Here is a 20,829-nt window from a genome sequence, read left to right as displayed (position 1 = left end):
GTCTGTGTGCGTGTTTCTTCATGTGTGTGTGTTTCTTCATGTGTCTGTCTGTGTGTTTCTTCATGTGTGTGTGTTTCTTCATGTGTCTGTGTGTTTCTTCATGTGTCTGTGTGTTTCTTCATGTGTCTGTGTGTTTCTTCATGTGTGTGTGTTTCTTCATGTGTCTGTGTGTGTGTTTCTTCATGTGTCTGTGTTTCTTCATGTGTCTGAGTGTTTCTTCATGTGTGTGTGTTTCTTCATGTGTCTGTGTGTTTCTTCATGTGTCTGTGTGTGTGTTTCTTCATGTGTCTGTGTGTGTGTTTCTTCATGTGTCTGTGTGTGTGTGTTTCTTCATGTGTCTGTGTGTTTCTTCATGTGTGTGTGTTTCTTCATGTGTCTGTGTGTGTGTTTCTTCATGTGTCTGTGTTTCTTCATGTGTCTGAGTGTTTCTTCATGTGTGTGTGTTTCTTCATGTGTCTGTGTGTTTCTTCATGTGTCTGTGTGTGTGTTTCTTCATGTGTCTGTGTGTGTGTTTCTTCATGTGTCTGTGTGTGTGTGTTTCTTCATGTGTCTGTGTGTGTGTTTCTTCATGTGTGTGTTTCTTCATGTGTCTGTGTGTTTCTTCATGTGTCTATGTGTTTCTTCATGTGTCTGTGTGTGTGTTTCTTCATGTGTGTGTGTTTCTTCATGTGTCTGTGTGTTTCTTCATGTGTGTGTGTTTCTTCATGTGTCTGTGTGTTTCTTCATGTGTCTGTCTGTGTGTTTCTTCATGTGTGTGTGTTTCTTCATGTGTCTGTGTGTTTCTTCATGTGTCTGTCTGTGTGTTTCTTCATGTGTGTGTGTTTCTTCATGTGTCTGTGTGTTTCTTCATGTGTGTGTGTTTCTTCATGTGTGTGTTTCTTCATGTGTCTGTGTGTTTCTTCATGTGTGTTTCTTCATGTGTCTGTGTGTTTCTTCGTGTGTGTGTGTGTTTCTTCATGTGTGTGTGTGTTTCTTCATGTGTCTGTGTGTTTCTTCGTGTGTGTGTTTCTTCATGTGTCTGTGTGTTTCTTCATGTGTCTGTCTGTGTGTTTCTTCATGTGTGTGTTTCTTCATGTGTGTGTGTTTCTTCATATGTGTGTTTCTTCATGTGTCTGTGTGTTTCTTCATGTGTGTGTGTTTCTTCATGTGTCTGTGTGTGTTTCTTCGTGTGTGTGTGTCTTCATGTGTGTGTCTGTGTGTGTTTCTTCATGTGTCTGTGTTTCTTCATGTGTCTGTGTGTGTGTTTCTTCATGTGTGTGTGTGTTTCTTCATGTGTCTGTGTGTTTCTTCATGTGTCTGAGTGTTTCTTCATGTGTGTGTGTTTCATCATGTGCGTGTGTTTTTCTTCGTGTCTGTGTTTTTTTTCATGTGTCTGTGTGTGTGTTTCTTCGTGTGTGTGTGTGTTTCTTCATGTGTCTGTGTGTGTTTCTTCATGTGTATGTCTTCATGTGTGTGTCTGTGTGTGTTTCTTCATGTGTGTGTGTGTGTTTCTTCATGTGTCTGTGTGTGTTTCTTCATGTGTGTGTGTGTTTTTTCATGTGTCTGTGTGTGTGTTTCTTCATGTGTCTTTGTGTGTTTTCATGTGTCTGTGTGTGTTTCTTCGTGTGTGTGTTTCGTCATGTGTCTGTGTGTTTCTTCATGTGTGTGTGTTTCTTCGTGTGTGTGTGTTTCTTCATGTGTGTTTCTTCATGTGTCTGTGTGTTTGTTCGTGTGTGTGTGTGTTTCTTCATGTGTGTGTGTGTTTCTTCATGTGTCTGTGTGTTTCTTCATGTGTCTGTCTGTGTGTTTCTTCATGTGTGTGTGTTTCTTCATGTGTCTGTGTGTTTCTTCATGTGTCTGTGTGTTTCTTCATGTGTCTGTGTGCGTGTTTCTTCATGTGTGTGTGTTTCTTCATGTGTCTGTCTGTGTGTTTCTTCATGTGTGTGTGTTTCTTCATGTGTCTGTGTGTTTCTTCATGTGTCTGTGTGTTTCTTCATGTGTCTGTGTGTTTCTTCATGTGTGTGTGTTTCTTCATGTGTCTGTGTGTGTGTTTCTTCATGTGTCTGTGTTTCTTCATGTGTCTGAGTGTTTCTTCATGTGTGTGTGTTTCTTCATGTGTCTGTGTGTTTCTTCATGTGTCTGTGTGTGTGTTTCTTCATGTGTCTGTGTGTGTGTTTCTTCATGTGTCTGTGTGTGTGTGTTTCTTCATGTGTCTGTGTGTGTGTTTCTTCATGTGTGTGTTTCTTCATGTGTCTGTGTGTTTCTTCATGTGTCTATGTGTTTCTTCATGTGTCTGTGTGTGTGTTTCTTCATGTGTGTGTGTTTCTTCATGTGTCTGTGTGTTTCTTCATGTGTGTGTGTTTCTTCATGTGTCTGTGTGTTTCTTCATGTGTCTGTCTGTGTGTTTCTTCATGTGTGTGTGTTTCTTCATGTGTCTGTGTGTTTCTTCATGTGTCTGTCTGTGTGTTTCTTCATGTGTGTGTGTTTCTTCATGTGTCTGTGTGTTTCTTCATGTGTGTGTGTTTCTTCATGTGTGTGTTTCTTCATGTGTCTGTGTGTTTCTTCATGTGTGTTTCTTCATGTGTCTGTGTGTTTCTTCGTGTGTGTGTGTGTTTCTTCATGTGTGTGTGTGTTTCTTCATGTGTCTGTGTGTTTCTTCGTGTGTGTGTTTCTTCATGTGTCTGTGTGTTTCTTCATGTGTCTGTCTGTGTGTTTCTTCATGTGTGTGTTTCTTCATGTGTGTGTGTTTCTTCATATGTGTGTTTCTTCATGTGTCTGTGTGTTTCTTCATGTGTGTGTGTTTCTTCATGTGTCTGTGTGTGTTTCTTCGTGTGTGTGTGTCTTCATGTGTGTGTCTGTGTGTGTTTCTTCATGTGTCTGTGTTTCTTCATGTGTCTGTGTGTGTGTTTCTTCATGTGTGTGTGTGTTTCTTCATGTGTCTGTGTGTTTCTTCATGTGTCTGTGTGTTTTTCTTCATGTGTCTGTGTTTTTTTTCATGTGTCTGTGTGTGTGTTTCTTCGTGTGTGTGTGTGTTTCTTCATGTGTCTGTGTGTGTTTCTTCATGTGTGTGTCTTCATGTGTGTGTCTGTGTGTGTTTCTTCATGTGTGTGTGTGTTTCTTCATGTGTCTGTGTGTGTTTTTTATGTGTCTGTGTGTGTGTTTCTTCATGTGTCTTTGTGTGTTTTCATGTGTCTGTGCGTGTTTCTTCATGTGTGTGTGTTTCTTCATGTGTCTGTCTGTGTGTTTCTTCATGTGTGTGTGTTTCTTCATGTGTCTGTGTGTTTCTTCATGTGTCTGTGTGTTTCTTCATGTGTCTGTGTGTTTCTTCATGTGTGTGTGTTTCTTCATGTGTCTGTGTGTGTGTTTCTTCATGTGTCTGTGTTTCTTCATGTGTCTGAGTGTTTCTTCATGTGTGTGTGTTTCTTCATGTGTCTGTGTGTTTCTTCATGTGTCTGTGTGTGTGTTTCTTCATGTGTCTGTGTGTGTGTTTCTTCATGTGTCTGTGTGTGTGTGTTTCTTCATGTGTCTGTGTGTGTGTTTCTTCATGTGTGTGTTTCTTCATGTGTCTGTGTGTTTCTTCATGTGTCTATGTGTTTCTTCATGTGTCTGTGTGTGTGTTTCTTCATGTGTGTGTGTTTCTTCATGTGTCTGTGTGTTTCTTCATGTGTGTGTGTTTCTTCATGTGTCTGTGTGTTTCTTCATGTGTCTGTGTGTGTTTCATCATGTGCGTGTGTTTTTCTTCATGTGTCTGTGTTTTTTTTCATGTGTCTGTGTGTGTGTTTCTTCGTGTGTGTGTGTGTTTCTTCATGTGTCTGTGTGTGTTTCTTCATGTGTGTGTCTTCATGTGTGTGTCTGTGTGTGTTTCTTCATGTGTGTGTGTGTTTCTTCATGTGTCTGTGTGTGTTTTTTATGTGTCTGTGTGTGTGTTTCTTCATGTGTCTTTGTGTGTTTTCATGTGTCTGTGCGTGTTTCTTCATGTGTGTGTGTTTCTTCATGTGTCTGTCTGTGTGTTTCTTCATGTGTGTGTGTTTCTTCATGTGTCTGTGTGTTTCTTCATGTGTCTGTGTGTTTCTTCATGTGTCTGTGTGTTTCTTCATGTGTGTGTGTTTCTTCATGTGTCTGTGTGTGTGTTTCTTCATGTGTCTGTGTTTCTTCATGTGTCTGAGTGTTTCTTCATGTGTGTGTGTTTCTTCATGTGTCTGTGTGTTTCTTCATGTGTCTGTGTGTGTGTTTCTTCATGTGTCTGTGTGTGTGTTTCTTCATGTGTCTGTGTGTGTGTGTTTCTTCATGTGTCTGTGTGTGTGTTTCTTCATGTGTGTGTTTCTTCATGTGTCTGTGTGTTTCTTCATGTGTCTATGTGTTTCTTCATGTGTCTGTGTGTGTGTTTCTTCATGTGTGTGTGTTTCTTCATGTGTCTGTGTGTTTCTTCATGTGTGTGTGTTTCTTCATGTGTCTGTGTGTTTCTTCATGTGTCTGTCTGTGTGTTTCTTCATGTGTGTGTGTTTCTTCATGTGTCTGTGTGTTTCTTCATGTGTGTGTGTTTCTTCATGTGTGTGTTTCTTCATGTGTCTGTGTGTTTCTTCATGTGTGTTTCTTCATGTGTCTGTGTGTTTCTTCGTGTGTGTGTGTGTTTCTTCATGTGTGTGTGTGTTTCTTCATGTGTCTGTGTGTTTCTTCGTGTGTGTGTTTCTTCATGTGTCTGTGTGTTTCTTCATGTGTCTGTCTGTGTGTTTCTTCATGTGTGTGTTTCTTCATGTGTGTGTGTTTCTTCATATGTGTGTTTCTTCATGTGTCTGTGTGTTTCTTCATGTGTGTGTGTTTCTTCATGTGTCTGTGTGTGTTTCTTCGTGTGTGTGTGTCTTCATGTGTGTGTCTGTGTGTGTTTCTTCATGTGTCTGTGTTTCTTCATGTGTCTGTGTGTGTGTTTCTTCATGTGTGTGTGTGTTTCTTCATGTGTCTGTGTGTTTCTTCATGTGTCTGTGTGTGTTTCTTCATGTGTCTGTGTGTGTTTCATCATGTGCGTGTGTTTTTCTTCATGTGTCTGTGTTTTTTTTCATGTGTCTGTGTGTGTGTTTCTTCGTGTGTGTGTGTGTTTCTTCATGTGTCTGTGTGTGTTTCTTCATGTGTGTGTCTTCATGTGTGTGTCTGTGTGTGTTTCTTCATGTGTGTGTGTGTTTCTTCATGTGTCTGTGTGTGTTTTTTATGTGTCTGTGTGTGTGTTTCTTCATGTGTCTTTGTGTGTTTTCATGTGTCTGTGTGTGTTTCTTCGTGTGTGTGTTTCTTCATGTGTCTGTGTGTTTCTTCATGTGTCTATGTGTTTCTTCATGTGTCTGTGTGTGTGTTTCTTCATGTGTGTGTGTTTCTTCATGTGTCTGTGTGTTTCTTCATGTGTGTGTGTTTCTTCATGTGTCTGTGTGTTTCTTCATGTGTCTGTGTGTGTTTCATCATGTGCGTGTGTTTTTCTTCATGTGTCTGTGTTTTTTTTCATGTGTCTGTGTGTGTGTTTCTTCGTGTGTGTGTGTGTGTTTCTTCATGTGTCTGTGTGTGTTTCTTCATGTGTGTGTCTTCATGTGTGTGTCTGTGTGTGTTTCTTCATGTGTGTGTGTGTTTCTTCATGTGTCTGTGTGTGTTTTTTATGTGTCTGTGTGTGTGTTTCTTCATGTGTCTTTGTGTGTTTTCATGTGTCTGTGTGTGTTTCTTCGTGTGTGTGTTTCGTCATGTGTCTGTGTGTTTCTTCATGTGTGTGTGTTTCTTCGTGTGTGTGTGTTTCTTCATGTGTGTTTCTTCATGTGTCTGTGTGTTTGTTCGTGTGTGTGTGTGTTTCTTCATGTGTGTGTGTGTTTCTTCATGTGTCTGTGTGTTTCTTCATGTGTCTGTCTGTGTGTTTCTTCATGTGTGTGTGTTTCTTCATGTGTCTGTGTGTTTCTTCATGTGTGTGTGTTTCTTCATGTGTCTGTGTGTTTCTTCATGTGTCTGTGTGTTTCTTCATGTGTCTGTGTGCGTGTTTCTTCATGTGTGTGTGTTTCTTCATGTGTCTGTCTGTGTGTTTCTTCATGTGTGTGTGTTTCTTCATGTGTCTGTGTGTTTCTTCATGTGTCTGTGTGTTTCTTCATGTGTCTGTGTGTGTGTTTCTTCATGTGTCTGTGTGTTTCTTCATGTGTGTGTGTTTCTTCATGTGTCTGTGTGTTTCTTCATGTGTCTGTGTGTGTGTTTCTTCATGTGTCTGAGTGTTTCTTCATGTGTGTGTGTTTCATCATGTGTCTGTGTGTTTCTTCATGTGTCTGTGTGTGTGTTTCTTCATGTGTCTGTGTGTGTGTTTCTTCATGTGTCTGTGTGTGTGTGTTTCTTCATGTGTCTGTGTGTGTGTTTCTTCATGTGTGTGTTTCTTCATGTGTCTGTGTGTTTCTTCATGTGTCTGTGTGTTTCTTCATGTGTCTATGTGTTTCTTCATGTGTCTGTGTGTGTGTTTCTTCATGTGTGTGTGTTTCTTCATGTGTGTGTGTTTCTTCATGTGTCTGTGTGTTTCTTCGTGTGTGTGTGTTTCTTCATGTGTCTGTGTGTGTTTCTTCGTGTGTGTGTGTCTTCATGTGTGTGTCTGTGTGTGTTTCTTCATGTGTCTGTGTTTCTTCATGTGTCTGTGTGTGTGTTTCTTCATGTGTGTGTGTTTCTTCATGTGTCTGTGTGTGTGTTTCTTCATGTGTTTGTGTGTGTGTTTCTTCATGTGTCTGTGTGTGTTTCTTCATGTGTGTGTGTGTGTTTCTTCATGTGTCTGTGTGTTTCTTCATGTGTCTGTGTGTGTGTTTCCTCATGTGTCTGTGTGTGTTTCTTCATGTGTGTGTGTGTTTCTTCATGTGTGTGTGTTTCTTCATGTGTGTGTGTGTTTCTTCATGTGTGTGTGTTTCTTCATGTGTCTGTGTGTGTGTTTCCTCATGTGTCTGTGTGTTTCTTCATGTGTGTGTGTGTGTTTCTTCATGTGTGTGTGTGTTTCTTCATGTGTGTGTGTGTGTGTGTTTCTTCATGTGTCTGTGTGTGTTTCTTTATGTGTCTGCGTGTGTGTTTCTTCATGTGTCTGTGTGTGTTTCTTCATGTGTGTGTGTTTCTTCATGTGTCTGTGTGTGTTTCTTCGTGTGTGTGTCTTCATGTGTGTGTCTGTGTGTGTTTTTTCATGTGTCTGTGTTTCTTCATGTGTCTGTGTGTGTGTTTCTTCGTGTGTGTGTGTTTCTTTATGTGTCTGTGTGTGTGTTTCTTCATGTGTCTGTGTGTGTTTCTTCATGTGTGTGTGTTTCTTCATGTGTCTGTGTGTTTCTTCATGTGTCTGTGTGTGTGTTTCTTCATGTGTCTGTGTGTGTGTTTCCTCATGTGTCTGTGTGTGTTTCTTCGTGTGTGTGTGTTTCTTCATGTGTGTGTCTTCATGTGTGTCTGTGTGTGTTTCTTCATATGTGTGTGTGTGTGTTTCTTCATGTGTGTCTGTGTGTCTTAATGTGTGTGTGTGTGTCCTCATGTGTGTGTAGGTACAGCTCCTGGTCACTAGTCAGGATGTGGAGAACTATAAACAGATAAAATCTGATCTGGACCAGCTGAGGTCTATAGTGGAGAAATCTGAACTGTGGGTGTATAAGAGACAAGGGTCAGACTCAGGACTACACACAGGAGAGGTCATCGCCATGGATACACATCACAAGGTCAATGATTTACATACAGACAGATTTATACATCAGATTCTTGTAGGAATTTACACAGGATTTATAAATCCCAGTATTTCACCTTCTACATTCACACATGGGTCTTTATTCCACACTAGAGTTTAGTTTTATTTAAGAGCATTGAAGAGCTCTCTGGGTTTGTGTTTGTTAACTGTGTCACTGGGCTGGACTGAGCAGACACACAGACACACACACAGACACACACAAACACACAGACACAAACACACAGACACACACACACACAGACACACACAAACACACAGACACAAACACACAGACACACACACAGACACACACACAGACACACACACAGACACACACATACAGACACACACAAACACACAGACACAAACACACAGACACACACAAACACACACACACAAACACACAGACACACATACACACACACACAGACACACACAAACACACAGACACAAACACACAGACACACACACAGACACACACAGACAGACACACACATACAGACACACACAAACACACAGACACACACATACAGACACACACAAACACACAGACACACACACACAGACACACACAAACACACAGACACAAACACACAGACACACACACAGACACACACAGATACACAAACACAAACACACAGACACACACATACACACACACACACACACACACAGACACACACATACACACACAGACACACACACACAGACATACACAGACACACACACACAGACACACACATACAGACACACACAAACACACAGACAACACACAGACACACACAGATACACAAACACACAGACACACACACATACACACATACACACATACACACACAAACACACAGACACACACACACAAACACATATACAAACAGACACACATACACACTCACACGCACACACACACTCATACTCTCACACACACATACATACACACACAAACACACAGACACACACACACACACAAACACATATACAAACAGACACACATACACACTCACACACACACACACACACACACACACATACACAGACACACACACATACACACAAACACACAGACACACACAGACACACAAACACACACAGACAGACACACAGACACACACACACAGACAGGAAGACACACAGACACACACAAACACATACAGACACAAGGACACAGACACACAAACGCACATAGACAGACACACACACACACAAACACACATAGACAGACACACACAGACACACACACACAGTCCAACACCTTAACCACTGAGCCACTGCGTCATACGTGACAAACATGAAGGTGTGGTTTCATTTATTACTGATCCCCCTGACTGGTGGCTGTCATGTGGACAGGAGTGTGATGGTCTTCTCCACTACCAGGTCCTTCCCTGTTTAAGGAGTGAAGTCAGTTCAGCATGAGCGCTCACACTGTTCTGTATTTTACATAGTTTATAACAGTACGGCTTTAGATCAGTTAATATAGAGACGTAGGATAAATATATAACAATAACCATACTGATAACTGTTCTAAAGACACCACGGCTTTATTAGTATACTAATATAATACTAATATAATCACGGTCACCCACATGAGGATGAGGATGAGGTTTTCAGTTTGGTTCCTCTCAAGGTTTCTTCCTCAGATCATCTCGGAGTTTTTCCTCACCACTGTCACCTCTGACTCGCTCATTAAATCTAAAACTTTTAGAATTTCTGTAATGCTGTAATAATGTCCACTGTTAAAAGCTGGATAAATAAAGCTGGACTGAATCTTTATTCTTCTGCATAAACAGAGTGACTCGAATTCTGATGGATTACACAAACCCAAAGTGGAGAGCAGCAGCAGCTCCAACTACAGACTGGTGAAGGAGGTCAGAGTGGATTTAATAAAACCTGGGTGTAGATCTCTAAGGGATTGGTCCTGGGTCTATCTTTACTTTATTATATAATATATAATCACTGTGTATCACGTGTTATTTACAGGTGTGTGTGTGTGTGTGTGCAGATCCTCCTGAGACTGAGTAAGTTGTGTGTGATGGAGTGTCTGTCTGGCAGGAAGAACAAGAAGCAACAGCAGCGTCTCCTTAGGAACATGGGGGCTCACTCAGTGGTCCTGGAACTTCTACAAATTCCTTATGAAAAGGTATGTGTATGTGTGTGTGTGTGTGTGTGTGTGTGTGTGTGGGGGGGGGGGGGGTCATTCATTCTCTCTGTTCTTTTATCTGGGTTTATTTCCTGTTTGTGTGTTAGGGTGAGGATGTTTGGATGCAGGAAATCATGACCCTCGCTCATCAGTTCCTCCAGAACTTCTGTGCAGGAAACCAGCAGAACCAGGCTCTACTGCACAAACACATTAACCTATTTCTCAACCCTGGAGTAAGATCTCACACACACACACCAGTGTTGTAATGTAACAGAGAACAAATACTTCGTTACTGTATTTAAGTAGAAATGTGACATATCTGTACTTTACTTTGCTATATAAATTTGTCAACTTTCACTTTTACTCCACTACATTTCCTAGATAAAATGTAGACTTTTACTCCGTTATATTTCCACTAAACATCTTCGTTACTCGTTACTACAAAATAAAATCAGCAGAAATGTGTGCGTGTAATACACATGAAACCGGTTAGATCCAAATGCGGGTTTATTAGCAAAATCCAAAAACAGGCAAGGGTCAAGACACCAGGCAAACAACAACAACAAAGGAAATCCAAAAGCAGTAGTCAATTATCCAGGCGTAGATCAGGGCAGGTAGCAAACATTCACAAACACGAAAAACAAGCAGGGTCAAAACAAGGCAATAGACGGAACAGAGTAATACGCTCAGTATGCAGACAGATCTAACAATACTTCGCGTCATAAGAGAGTTCTGAGTGAGCTTAAATAGACCAGGTGATTACAAACAGGAAACAGGCGTGCTGAGTAGGTGGTGCAATGGATTGTGGGAATTAGAGTCCTGATGATAAAGTGCAGCAAATCCTCTGCAGGCCAGCAGAGGGAGCCCTCATGGCTCTCATAACAGTGCGACTGCAATAAGGGAGGTTTGGTGAATCACTGCTCCTAGATTACATTACGCTCCGCATGCTCTATTTCAGCGTAATGTTGTCAAAGGAGGCGGAAGCACAACTGAAACCGCCATGGAAGCACCTACTGTAGGACCTCCTGTTATCATAGACCAGGGGTGTCCAACCAGTCAGAGACCAAGAGCCACATTACTGTGTTACCGCAAAGAGCCACATCATACACATGGGCACACATGAACATCACCTTTTTCCCCTGACATTTTGAGAGCGAACTTGACACAAATTGTTTACTCAAATGATCTTGATCCTACTGGGAAACTTTGAGGTATTTTCCTCCCACTCACATGCGCGTTTGACCAAAATACCGTATAGAACTCAAGCGAAGCGAACACGAATATTAAAAAGACACAAATACAAACTTCGGTATGAACGTAAGAGCCGCGGGTCGGGCCGCCCCTGTGGTAGACGACCACCCCGATGATAGTGGTGAACAGGGTGAAGAAGATAACCTTATACACCCTCGGTCGTATTTGCAAGAAATGTTTCTGTACATTGGAATGAAAGATTCTTCCTACCAGATGAAGAGCCTCTTATGCCGACCGAAAATCACTGAAATTTTACTTTTTACTTTTACTTCAAATACCTAAGTACATTAAATATCAGAAAATGACTTTTGATACTTAAGTACAGTAAATATCAGATACTTTAAGACTTTTACTTTAGTAATATTCTAAAAGGCGACTTTCACTTCTACCAAAGTCTCTTTCTAGCACGATACTTGTACTTTTACTCAAGTATTGTTTTCTAGTACTTTATACAACACTGACACACACACACACACACAGTGTAATGTACATGGGCAACAATAGGCAGGTGTCAGTCACATGTTCTAGTGTCATGTTTAAAGGTGATTATCAGGAACTTAAACTGGAATTCTGAAGTAATGTTTTATTTTATGTTTACTTTTGATCTTAATCTCATATGTCTTCAGTTTATGTCACTCGTGTGTGTGTGTGTCAGATCCTAGAGGCTGTGACCATGCAGCACATCTTCATGAATAACTTCCAGCTGTGCAGTGAGATTAATGAGCGAGTGGTGCAGCACTTTGTTCACTGCATTGAGACACACGGACGCAGCGTCCACTACCTCAAATTCCTGCAGACCATCGTCAAAGCTGAGAACAAGTTCATCAAGAAGTGTCAGGACATTGTCATGGCTGAGGTCAGGGTGTGTGAATGTGTGTGTGTGTGTGTGTGTGTGTGTATGTGTGTGTGTGTGTGTGTGTGTGTGTGTGTGTGAGTATGAGTGTGTATGTATATGTGTGTGTGTGTATGTGTATGTGAGTGAGTGTGTGTGTATGTGTGTGCATGAGTGTGTATGTGTGTGTGTGTGTGTGTGTGTGTGTGAGTATGAGTGTGTATGTGTGTATGTGTGAGTGTGTGTGAGTATGAGTGTGTGTGTATGTGTGTGTGTGTGTGTTTGTGTGTGTGTGTGAGTATGAGTGTGTATGTGTGTGTGTATGTGTGTGTGAGTATGAGTGTGTATGTGTGTGTGTGTGAAATACTTTATATATACTAAAAGCATTTTTCTTCTCATAATTAATTGTTATTTTTATTTTCAGATTATTTTCTAATTTTTATTCGTTTGATCAAAATAGATTGTTTAAAAAAAAAGAATAAAAAAGTTACAGAGAATTTAATATATAAATAATATATAAATACATCTGATGTAAAACCAATTAAACAGTCGTGCACTAAAGCTCTGTAACATGGTGCCTAACATGTAATAACTCTGTGTGTGTGTGTGTGTGTGTGTGTGTGTGAAGCTGGTGACTGCAGGTGAGGATGTCCTGGTGTTCTATAATGATCGTGCGTCGTTCCAGACATTAGTGCAGATGATGCGTCTTGAGAGGGAGCGTCTAGATGAGAACAGTGCTCTCAGGTGTGTGTGTGTGTGTGTGTGTGTGTGTGTGTGTGTGTGTGTGTGTGTGTGTGTGTGTGTGTGTGTGTGTGTGTGTGTGTGTGTGTGTGTGTGTGCGTGTGTGTGTGTGTGCGTGTGTATTATTAATCATTCACAAGCTCCATCTTGTTCAGACTCAGTGAGTCCGGAGTCTGGATTGTAGTTCATTTATTTTTTAACAGTTCACATTGTCTCAAAGCAGCTTTACAGAAATATAGAAACAGAATAAAAATGAATTTATAGTTTAAATAATGATGTAATGATCATTAGAATGGTTCTGTTTAATATTAATATCACAATTAATTATCAGGATGTTTAGCATCGAGACTGAAGAGGATTGTGATGAAGTTTAAAGGTTAATATTCTGATTTATATTCATCCCTAATGAGAGAGACAGAGTTTAGATTTTCTGATATAAAGTCTGATTATTTATCTGTATATACTTAATGTTGTGGAATGTCACTGAAACGAGAGACCCAGTTTTTACATATGTAATAACACAAGTTATGTGGACCGCCTGCTGTACACGTGCCTGTGAATGAGGTGTTTCTATGGAAACCATAACATATTAGATTAATATAATTAGATTATATAAAGCTGTGATGTGCAGATGCTCTAAAGTTAGAGCTTCTGTTATAGGGAATTAATCAACACATCTCTAATCACAACTCATAATGGTGTGTGTGTGTGTGTGTGTGTGTGTGTGTGTGTGTGTGTGTGTGTGTGTGTGTGTGTGAACAGGTATCATATCCACCTGGTGGAGCTGCTGGCCGTGTGTACGGAAGGAAAAAATGTTTACACAGAGATAAAGTGTAATTCTCTTCTCCCACTGGATGACATTGTGCGTGTGGTTACACATGAGGACTGCATCCCTGAGGTGTGTGTGTGTGTGTGTGTGTGTGTGTATAAAGGTAGGCAGGTTATTTTTATTTTCATTAATGTTCAATAACAGACAAACAATTCCATATTTCAGATATTATATACTTGTGCTCAAAAGTTTGCATCTCCAGTAAGAAATTGTTAAATATTACCATTTATTTGGAAAATATAACTGATAATGCAAAATAATCGTTTCTTATTATCACGTAGTTGTTTGACTCCTTTTTAAACCCTAATGATGACTGAAATCACCTAAAGAAACTGATCAAAAGTTTACACCTCCCAGAAGGTTTGACCACATTATAAACACACAGAGCTCTAAATGTCTATTAAAGGGACGTTTCCACACATGTGACTCTGTACTGTAACTGTAATTAGTGTCTGTACATAAATATACAATGAGTTTCTCAGCTCATGAGGTGGTGCACTGACTGGGTGGATGCTGCACCATGGGGAAGACAAAAGACCTGCTAATGGACCTGAGGAATAAAGTAGAGGATCTTATAAAGCAGGAAAAAGATATAAAAAGATCTCAACACTTGAAAATCCCAGTCAGTGCTGATTAAACTCTGATAAAGAGGCAGAAAATAAGAGGTTCTGTTGATACTAAGCCATGGTGAGGTAGAGACTGAAAGATTTCACTCACTACTGACAGACAAATTGTTCAGGACACAAAGAACAACCCAAGAACAACCTTGTAGAGAAATACAGGCTGCTGTGGAACAAAGTGCTGTTGTTTTAAGGAGAACAGTAAGGAGGGACTTGAACACAAATGACCTGCATGGTCGACTTACTAGGAGAAAGTGGTTACTGCATCCATGCCACAAAAAGACCCTTCTTCAGTACACTGGACAGCATCTACACAACCCTCACAGCTTCTGGAGCAGAGTCATGTGGAGTGATGAGACCAAACTTTATAGTCACACCATAAACACTATGTCTGGAGAGGAGTCAACAGATAAAAGTCCACCATCCTCTCTGTAACCCGCACAGCACATGGGACGCTCTCTGATGTCCCAACATGACAATGATCTAAAGCACAAGACAAGGTCAACCCTCCAATGGATACAAAAGGAACAGCTGAAGGTTCTGGACCTTTTTACATTTATATTTACAACATTTGACAGAGCAACGTGCTTAAGTGCTCAAGTCTCTATCATTGGTAACTTAAGATACCATGAGTCTAAAACATTGTTCAAAGTTTTTTTTTTTTTAATATAAACATATGTGCAACAAACAGGGAAGGAAGTGCTAGTTTAAGTTGAAAAAGCTAGTTGCTAGATGAAGAAGTAGGTCTTAAACCACCGTTTGAAGATATCCAGTGACCTCTAGAGGAAGTTCATCCCACCACCTCGGTTTAGAACAGAACAGTCTTGTAGTAAACTTCCCTCTTACCCTGAGAGATGGTGGGATCAGTGGTGCAGTGCTGTAGATCTGAGGGTGTGAGGTGCAGTGTGAGGAGTGATGAGGGCTTTGAGGTAAGAGGGAGATGGTCTGATTTTGTAGACAATCATCAGTGTTTAAACCTGATGTGTTCAGCTACAGGAGCCAGTGGAGGAACACAGCAGTGTGGTGGTGTGAGAACTTAGGCAGGTTGAAGACAAGTCACACAGCTGCAATTCAGATCATTTACAGAAGATGAGTTGTGTTCATATGTAGACCTAATAGAGAGAGCTGCAGTAGCACAATTATTACAAAAGACTGCATGACACCATTGATGTTAAAGGGGACAACACACCATATTAAGAACTAAATGTATGCAAACTTTTCAACTGGGATTATTTTCTTTTTGTTATGTTCATTTTGATGATTGTTCCATTCTGTTATGCCTTAAATATTAACTTGAGTCCTGTAAGAAATAAAATGCATTTGTTTTTCCTTCTCATTCATGTTTCCTTTAATAAATGGTCACATTTTGCAAATTCTCCCAAGGTATGCAAACTTTTGAGTACAACTATATGTATCATATGATCTTGTTTGTCCTAATCAGAGAAATACAGTTATATAAAAAAGAAAGAACAGAGTGTGTTTTTATCAGCCACAAGCAATCTGTTCCATAAATATCTGTCTGCTTGCAACTGATCTGGAGGTAAATGTACAAAAAATATCAGTTTATATCATCTAAATAAAAACAAGCCTTTCCCAGTAAATACAGTAATGATCCGCATTGTAGTTTCCAGCAAACAGGACGCTGGGCATCATAGTGGGATCTCTGAGGTTTTGCATCCAAACCCACATCAATATCTCCACGTTGTTGTCCTCAGATCTAGTTAAAGCCCAGTCCTTGTGTCGTATGCACACCATTTAAGAGTTATAATATCAGCCTTTCATTTATAATTTATAAAGACTCCCTTTCAGTCCTTATATAACTTTGTAGGTTGTTATCTGAGAGAATTGTCTGTATGGAGATGGAAATATACCGACTTCAATATCTTTCTGTTGAGCATCATGTAATGAATTTAACCATCATATCATTGTTCTCATCTGTACCACAAAATAATGATCGCCACAGGATTGTGGGCTGCGTCTGCTCTTTTTTTAGCTAACCCTGGGCCACTTACCTTATGGTCCTTTATAGCACTTTGGTATTGATTCATCTCTACTGATACGGTCTGAAGGAGATATAATAATCTGGGCCATAATAATAGTATAATAATTCTATAATAATCTGGGTAATGTTTTCATTTTAATGGGATTAGGTTCCATCTTGTTGTATGATAGATTTGTCAGATCTTTGGCAAATTAATACCCAAATAAATAAATGATTGAGTCGTGTGTTTTTCCCCAGGTGAAGATGGCGTATGTGAACTTCCTGAATCACTGCTACGTGGACACAGAGGTGGAGATGAAGGAGATCTACACCAGTAATCACATGTGGAAGCTCTTTGATGACTTCCTGGTGGATATCTGCAGAGTAAGAGCTCTTTAATAGTAATGTAATCAATTATTCTATTTAATTCATTTCAATTTTCTAAATCTTCATGAAACAGAACACAACCGGAGCTAGTAAAATATCTGGATGTCTCGGGATGGTAGAAAAAGAGAAGCAGTGGAGAGGAATTAATGTAGCTGCTGTTTATAATATTAGAAAGTACTAGATGATAATGAGCATGTATTAGAGCACGATATTATGGGATGTATTGTGTGTGTGTGTGTGTGTGTGTGTGTGTGTGTGTGTGTGTGTTTCTGACCTAATAATATTAAGAAGAGGCTCACCAGCTCTATGTAACACTTCTTACAGTAATTTAGTTGGAATGTGATTTAACACACATGATGTTGATGTAACTGTAGTAATAAGTTTATCTAACTCTTCCTGTCCTGTACTTAAAGCACTGTAGTTGTGAGTGTAGAGCTTTAGGTGACACTGGGTCATGCAACTATTTTGTAAGAAGTCCAGACAGATCAGGCAGGTTATTAGTGAATCTGTCTTTAGTGGTCAGAATAATAGTTCTACTGAGTCGATAACGTGGTGAGACACAGTTAGTCTGTTCTACAGATAGTGTGTACAGTATGAGGTAATGGTCTGTGATGTCATCACTTTGAGGTATGATATCTATATCAGTGACTAAATCTATTCTGTGTGATATTATTAAATCTAATGTGTGATTAAGATGATGTGTTGCTCTAGTGACGTTTTGTTTAAGCCCAAATGAGTTTAGTAGGTCTATAAATGTGAGTCCTAAAGCATCGTTTGTGTCGTCAACGTGAATGTTAAAATCTCCTACAATTAACACTTTATCAAAGTTAACCAATAGGTTTGAAAGAAAATCTGCAAATTCTCTCAGAACATCAGTGATGGGTCCTGGGGGTCTGTACACGGTCACTAGCGCAAGAGACATCAGGGATTTTTCTGTATGTCCAATAGTGTGACATTAAGCACCTTAAAGTAGTTAAACCAGGTTCCTGTTCTCTGAATAACAGTAAGGAAATCACCTGGTAATTGTACTGTGTTGTGATGCCCATGTGACCTATATGACCTCTGCATGACCTTCGTTTCCAGGTGTGTAACAATACAAGTGACCGTAAGCATGCAGACACAGTTCTGGAGCGATATGTGACTGAGACCATCATGAGCATCGTCACCACCTTCTTCAGCTCTCCGTTCTCTGACCAGAGCACCAGCCTCCAGGTGAGGGACACAGACAGCGGCCAATCAGAGCACAGTAATCTGGAGAGATGCTGCCGCCTCCCACGTCCATAAAAAAGCTAAATACAGAAGGAATAAAGACTTGAGGCGGTTCGGTTACAGGACAATAAGCAGTGTAATACAGCACAGATACTGTCACCTACTCAAACTGATTCATTTTCTACAACAGAATGTTATCAATCAGTTTATCAAAGATTATAATTCTTTATTTATTAGAGAACATTTTATTCTATATCTTTTATTAATTTATAGTTTCGTTACTATAGAAATATAGTGTCATGTAAAGTAATGTAAATCTGCGCTCCAGAGAAAATGAACCAACACCTGACCACCAATCAGAGTCCAGAGCTCATGGTATACTGTGTATACTGTGTGCATACTGTGGGTATACTGTGTATACTGTGTGCATACTGTGTATACTGTGTATACTGTGAATATACTGTGTATACTGTGTGCATACTGTGGGTATACTGTGTATACTGTGTGCATACTGTGTATACTGTGTATACTGTGAATATACTGTGTATACTGTGTGCATACTGTGGGTATACTGTGTGCATACTGTGTATACTGTGAATATACTGTGTATACTGTGTGCATACTGTGGGTATACTGTGTGCATACTGTGTATACTGTGTGCATACTGTGTGCATACTGTGTATACTGTGTGCATACTGTGTATACTGTGTGCATACTGTGTATACTGTGTGCATACTGTGTATACTGTGTGCATACTGTGCATACTGTGTATACTGTGTGCATACTGTGTATACTGTGTATACTGTGAATATACTGTGTATACTGTGTGCATACTGTGGGTATACTGTGTATACTGTGTGCATACTGTGGGTATACTGTGTGCATACTGTGTATACTGTGTGCATACTGTGTGCATACTGTGTATACTGTGTGCATACTGTGTATACTGTGTGCATACTGTGTATACTGTGTGCATACTGTGCATACTGTGTATACTGTGTGCATACTGTGTATACTGTGTGCATACTGTGTGCATACTGTGCATACTGTGTATACTGTGTATACTGTGTGTACTGTGTGCATACTGTGTATACTGTGTATACTGTGTGCATACTGTGTATACTGTGTGCATACTGTGTATACTGTGTGCATACTGTGTATACTGTGTGCATACTGTGTATACTGTGTGCATACTGTGCATACTGTGTATACTGTGTGCATACTGTGTATACTGTGTGCATACTGTGTGCATACTGTGCATACTGTGTATACTGTGTGCATACTGTGTATACTGTGTGCATACTGTGTATACTGTGTATACTGTGTGCATACTGTGTATACTGTGTGCATACTGTGTATTCTGTGTGCATACTGTGTATACTGTGTATACTGTGTGCATACTGTGTATACTGTGTGCATACTGTGTGCATACTGTGTGCATACTGTGTATACTGTGTATACTGTGTATACTGTGTGTACTGTGTATACTGTGTATACTGTGTGCATACTGTGGGTATACTGTGTATACTGTGTATACTGTGTATACTGTGTGTACTGTGTATACTGTGTACATACTGTGTGCATACTGTGTATACTGTGTGTACTGTGTATACTGTGAATACTGTGTGTATACTGTGTATACTGTGTATACTGTGTGTACTGTGTATACTGTGTATACTGTGTGCATACTGTGGGTATACTGTGGGTATACTGTGTATACTGTGTATACTGTGTGTACTGTGTATACTGTGTATACTGTGTGTACTGTGTGCAGAGTCTGTGCTGTTCTTCAGGGCAGAACTTATCAAATCCTCAGTTGTTAATGCTCTTGTTGAGATGATGGATTGATCTGTGGAGTTTGTTTGTGTTTGTGCCTCAGACTCGGCAGCCGGTGTTTGTTCAGCTGCTGCAGGGTGTGTTTCGTGTGTATCACTGTACCTGGTTGGTCCCGAGTCAGAAGGGCAGTGTGGAGGCGTGTATAAAGGTGCTGAGTGACGTGGGTAAGACCTCATCTCACATCCTCTATCACATGTAATCCACTGTGTGTGAAAACTGATCTCACTGCTTTGTGTAAGAACACTGAACAGTTCAGGGTTAAAAGTCTTCACAGCCAAACACCGGCTCAGTTTTTTACTCTTTAGCTCTCAGATCTGTGTTGTTTATGTAGCTCAGTGTCTTTATGTAGCACCAGAATCCTAGAGGAATGTTGTTTCTGTCTGAACAGTTGCATCTGAAACAGAAACAGACCCAAATACAGAGATATAATGCAGATGGGGTTTATTAGTAGCTAATATTAGCCTGTGAGGAGAGTGTAACATCCTCATATAATGTTACATGCAGTCGTCATTCACTCAAAGTTAAATAAATCAGTACTAAATCTGACAAATGACCTGAGCACAGAGATCAGAGTGCTGAAGAATGAGCAGATAATTATATGAAGCTCAAGTAGAATAAATATTGTCACATTCCTAGTTTCTTTTTTCTTCTGCAGCTCTGTGCTTTATCTCACATCCACAGATCACATGTACAGAAAAGCTCTTCAGCCCAAAACACAGTGTGATTCACTTCCTGCTGCGAGCTGATTCAGAGTTAAAGCATTTTCTCACTAGAATGTACCTGAAAGTTCAGTACCTCTGTTCTAAAGAGCCAAGTGTTCACCTTCTTAAAGAACCACAAAGGGGGAGATGTGAAAAACCACTAACATAAATGTGTGTAACATCTGTTTTACAGCTAAAGGCCGAGCAATCGCTATCCCAGTGGATTTGGACTGTCAGGTGAATAATCTGTTTATCAAGTCCAACAACATTGTTCAGAAAACAGCTCTGAGCTGGAGACTGTCTGCTCGCAGTGCTACTCGCAGCTCCGTCCTCACAGCCTCCAGGGACTATCGCAACATCATCGAGAGACTGCAGGTGATCATGTGACCCCACAACCTGCACAAGTCTACATCTCTACAGTGTGTTTATCCCTGTGTGTGTGTGTGTGTGTAGGACATAGTCTCAGCACTAGAAGAGCGTTTGAGGCCTCTGGTCCAGGCGGAGCTGTCTGTGTTGGTGGATGTTCTCCATCGTCCAGAGCTGCTGTTTCCTGAACACACTGAAGCTCATCGGAAGTGTGAGAGCGGAGGTTTCATCTGCAAGTATGCAGTTCACATCTTTACACACACACACACACAC

General features: G+C 40.3%; 1 protein-coding gene across 5 annotated transcripts in view; it reads left to right on the top strand.

Moving 5' to 3' along the window:
- The window catches only part of itpr1a (inositol 1,4,5-trisphosphate receptor, type 1a), a 93,244-nt gene that overhangs the window by 48,546 nt on the left and 23,869 nt on the right, over window positions 1–20,829 (top strand). For all 5 annotated transcript variants that reach the window (XM_060867286.1, XM_060867289.1, XM_060867285.1 and 2 more), the window contains exons 27-38: window positions 7,491–7,661; window positions 9,454–9,531; window positions 9,666–9,803; window positions 9,911–10,036; window positions 11,710–11,910; window positions 12,515–12,630; window positions 13,390–13,525; window positions 16,316–16,441; window positions 17,528–17,656; window positions 19,533–19,653; window positions 20,384–20,565; window positions 20,644–20,792. In XM_060867286.1, the coding sequence (XP_060723269.1) occupies window positions 7,491–7,661; window positions 9,454–9,531; window positions 9,666–9,803; window positions 9,911–10,036; window positions 11,710–11,910; window positions 12,515–12,630; window positions 13,390–13,525; window positions 16,316–16,441; window positions 17,528–17,656; window positions 19,533–19,653; window positions 20,384–20,565; window positions 20,644–20,792 (1,673 nt within the window). The remainder of the gene's footprint in view (window positions 1–7,490; window positions 7,662–9,453; window positions 9,532–9,665; window positions 9,804–9,910; window positions 10,037–11,709; window positions 11,911–12,514; window positions 12,631–13,389; window positions 13,526–16,315; window positions 16,442–17,527; window positions 17,657–19,532; window positions 19,654–20,383; window positions 20,566–20,643; window positions 20,793–20,829) is intronic.

This window comes from Tachysurus vachellii, chromosome 4 (genome assembly GCF_030014155.1).
Source record: "Tachysurus vachellii isolate PV-2020 chromosome 4, HZAU_Pvac_v1, whole genome shotgun sequence".
Classification (NCBI taxonomy): Eukaryota; Metazoa; Chordata; class Actinopteri; order Siluriformes; family Bagridae; genus Tachysurus; species Tachysurus vachellii.
This window is presented reverse-complemented; position numbering and strand designations above follow the sequence as displayed.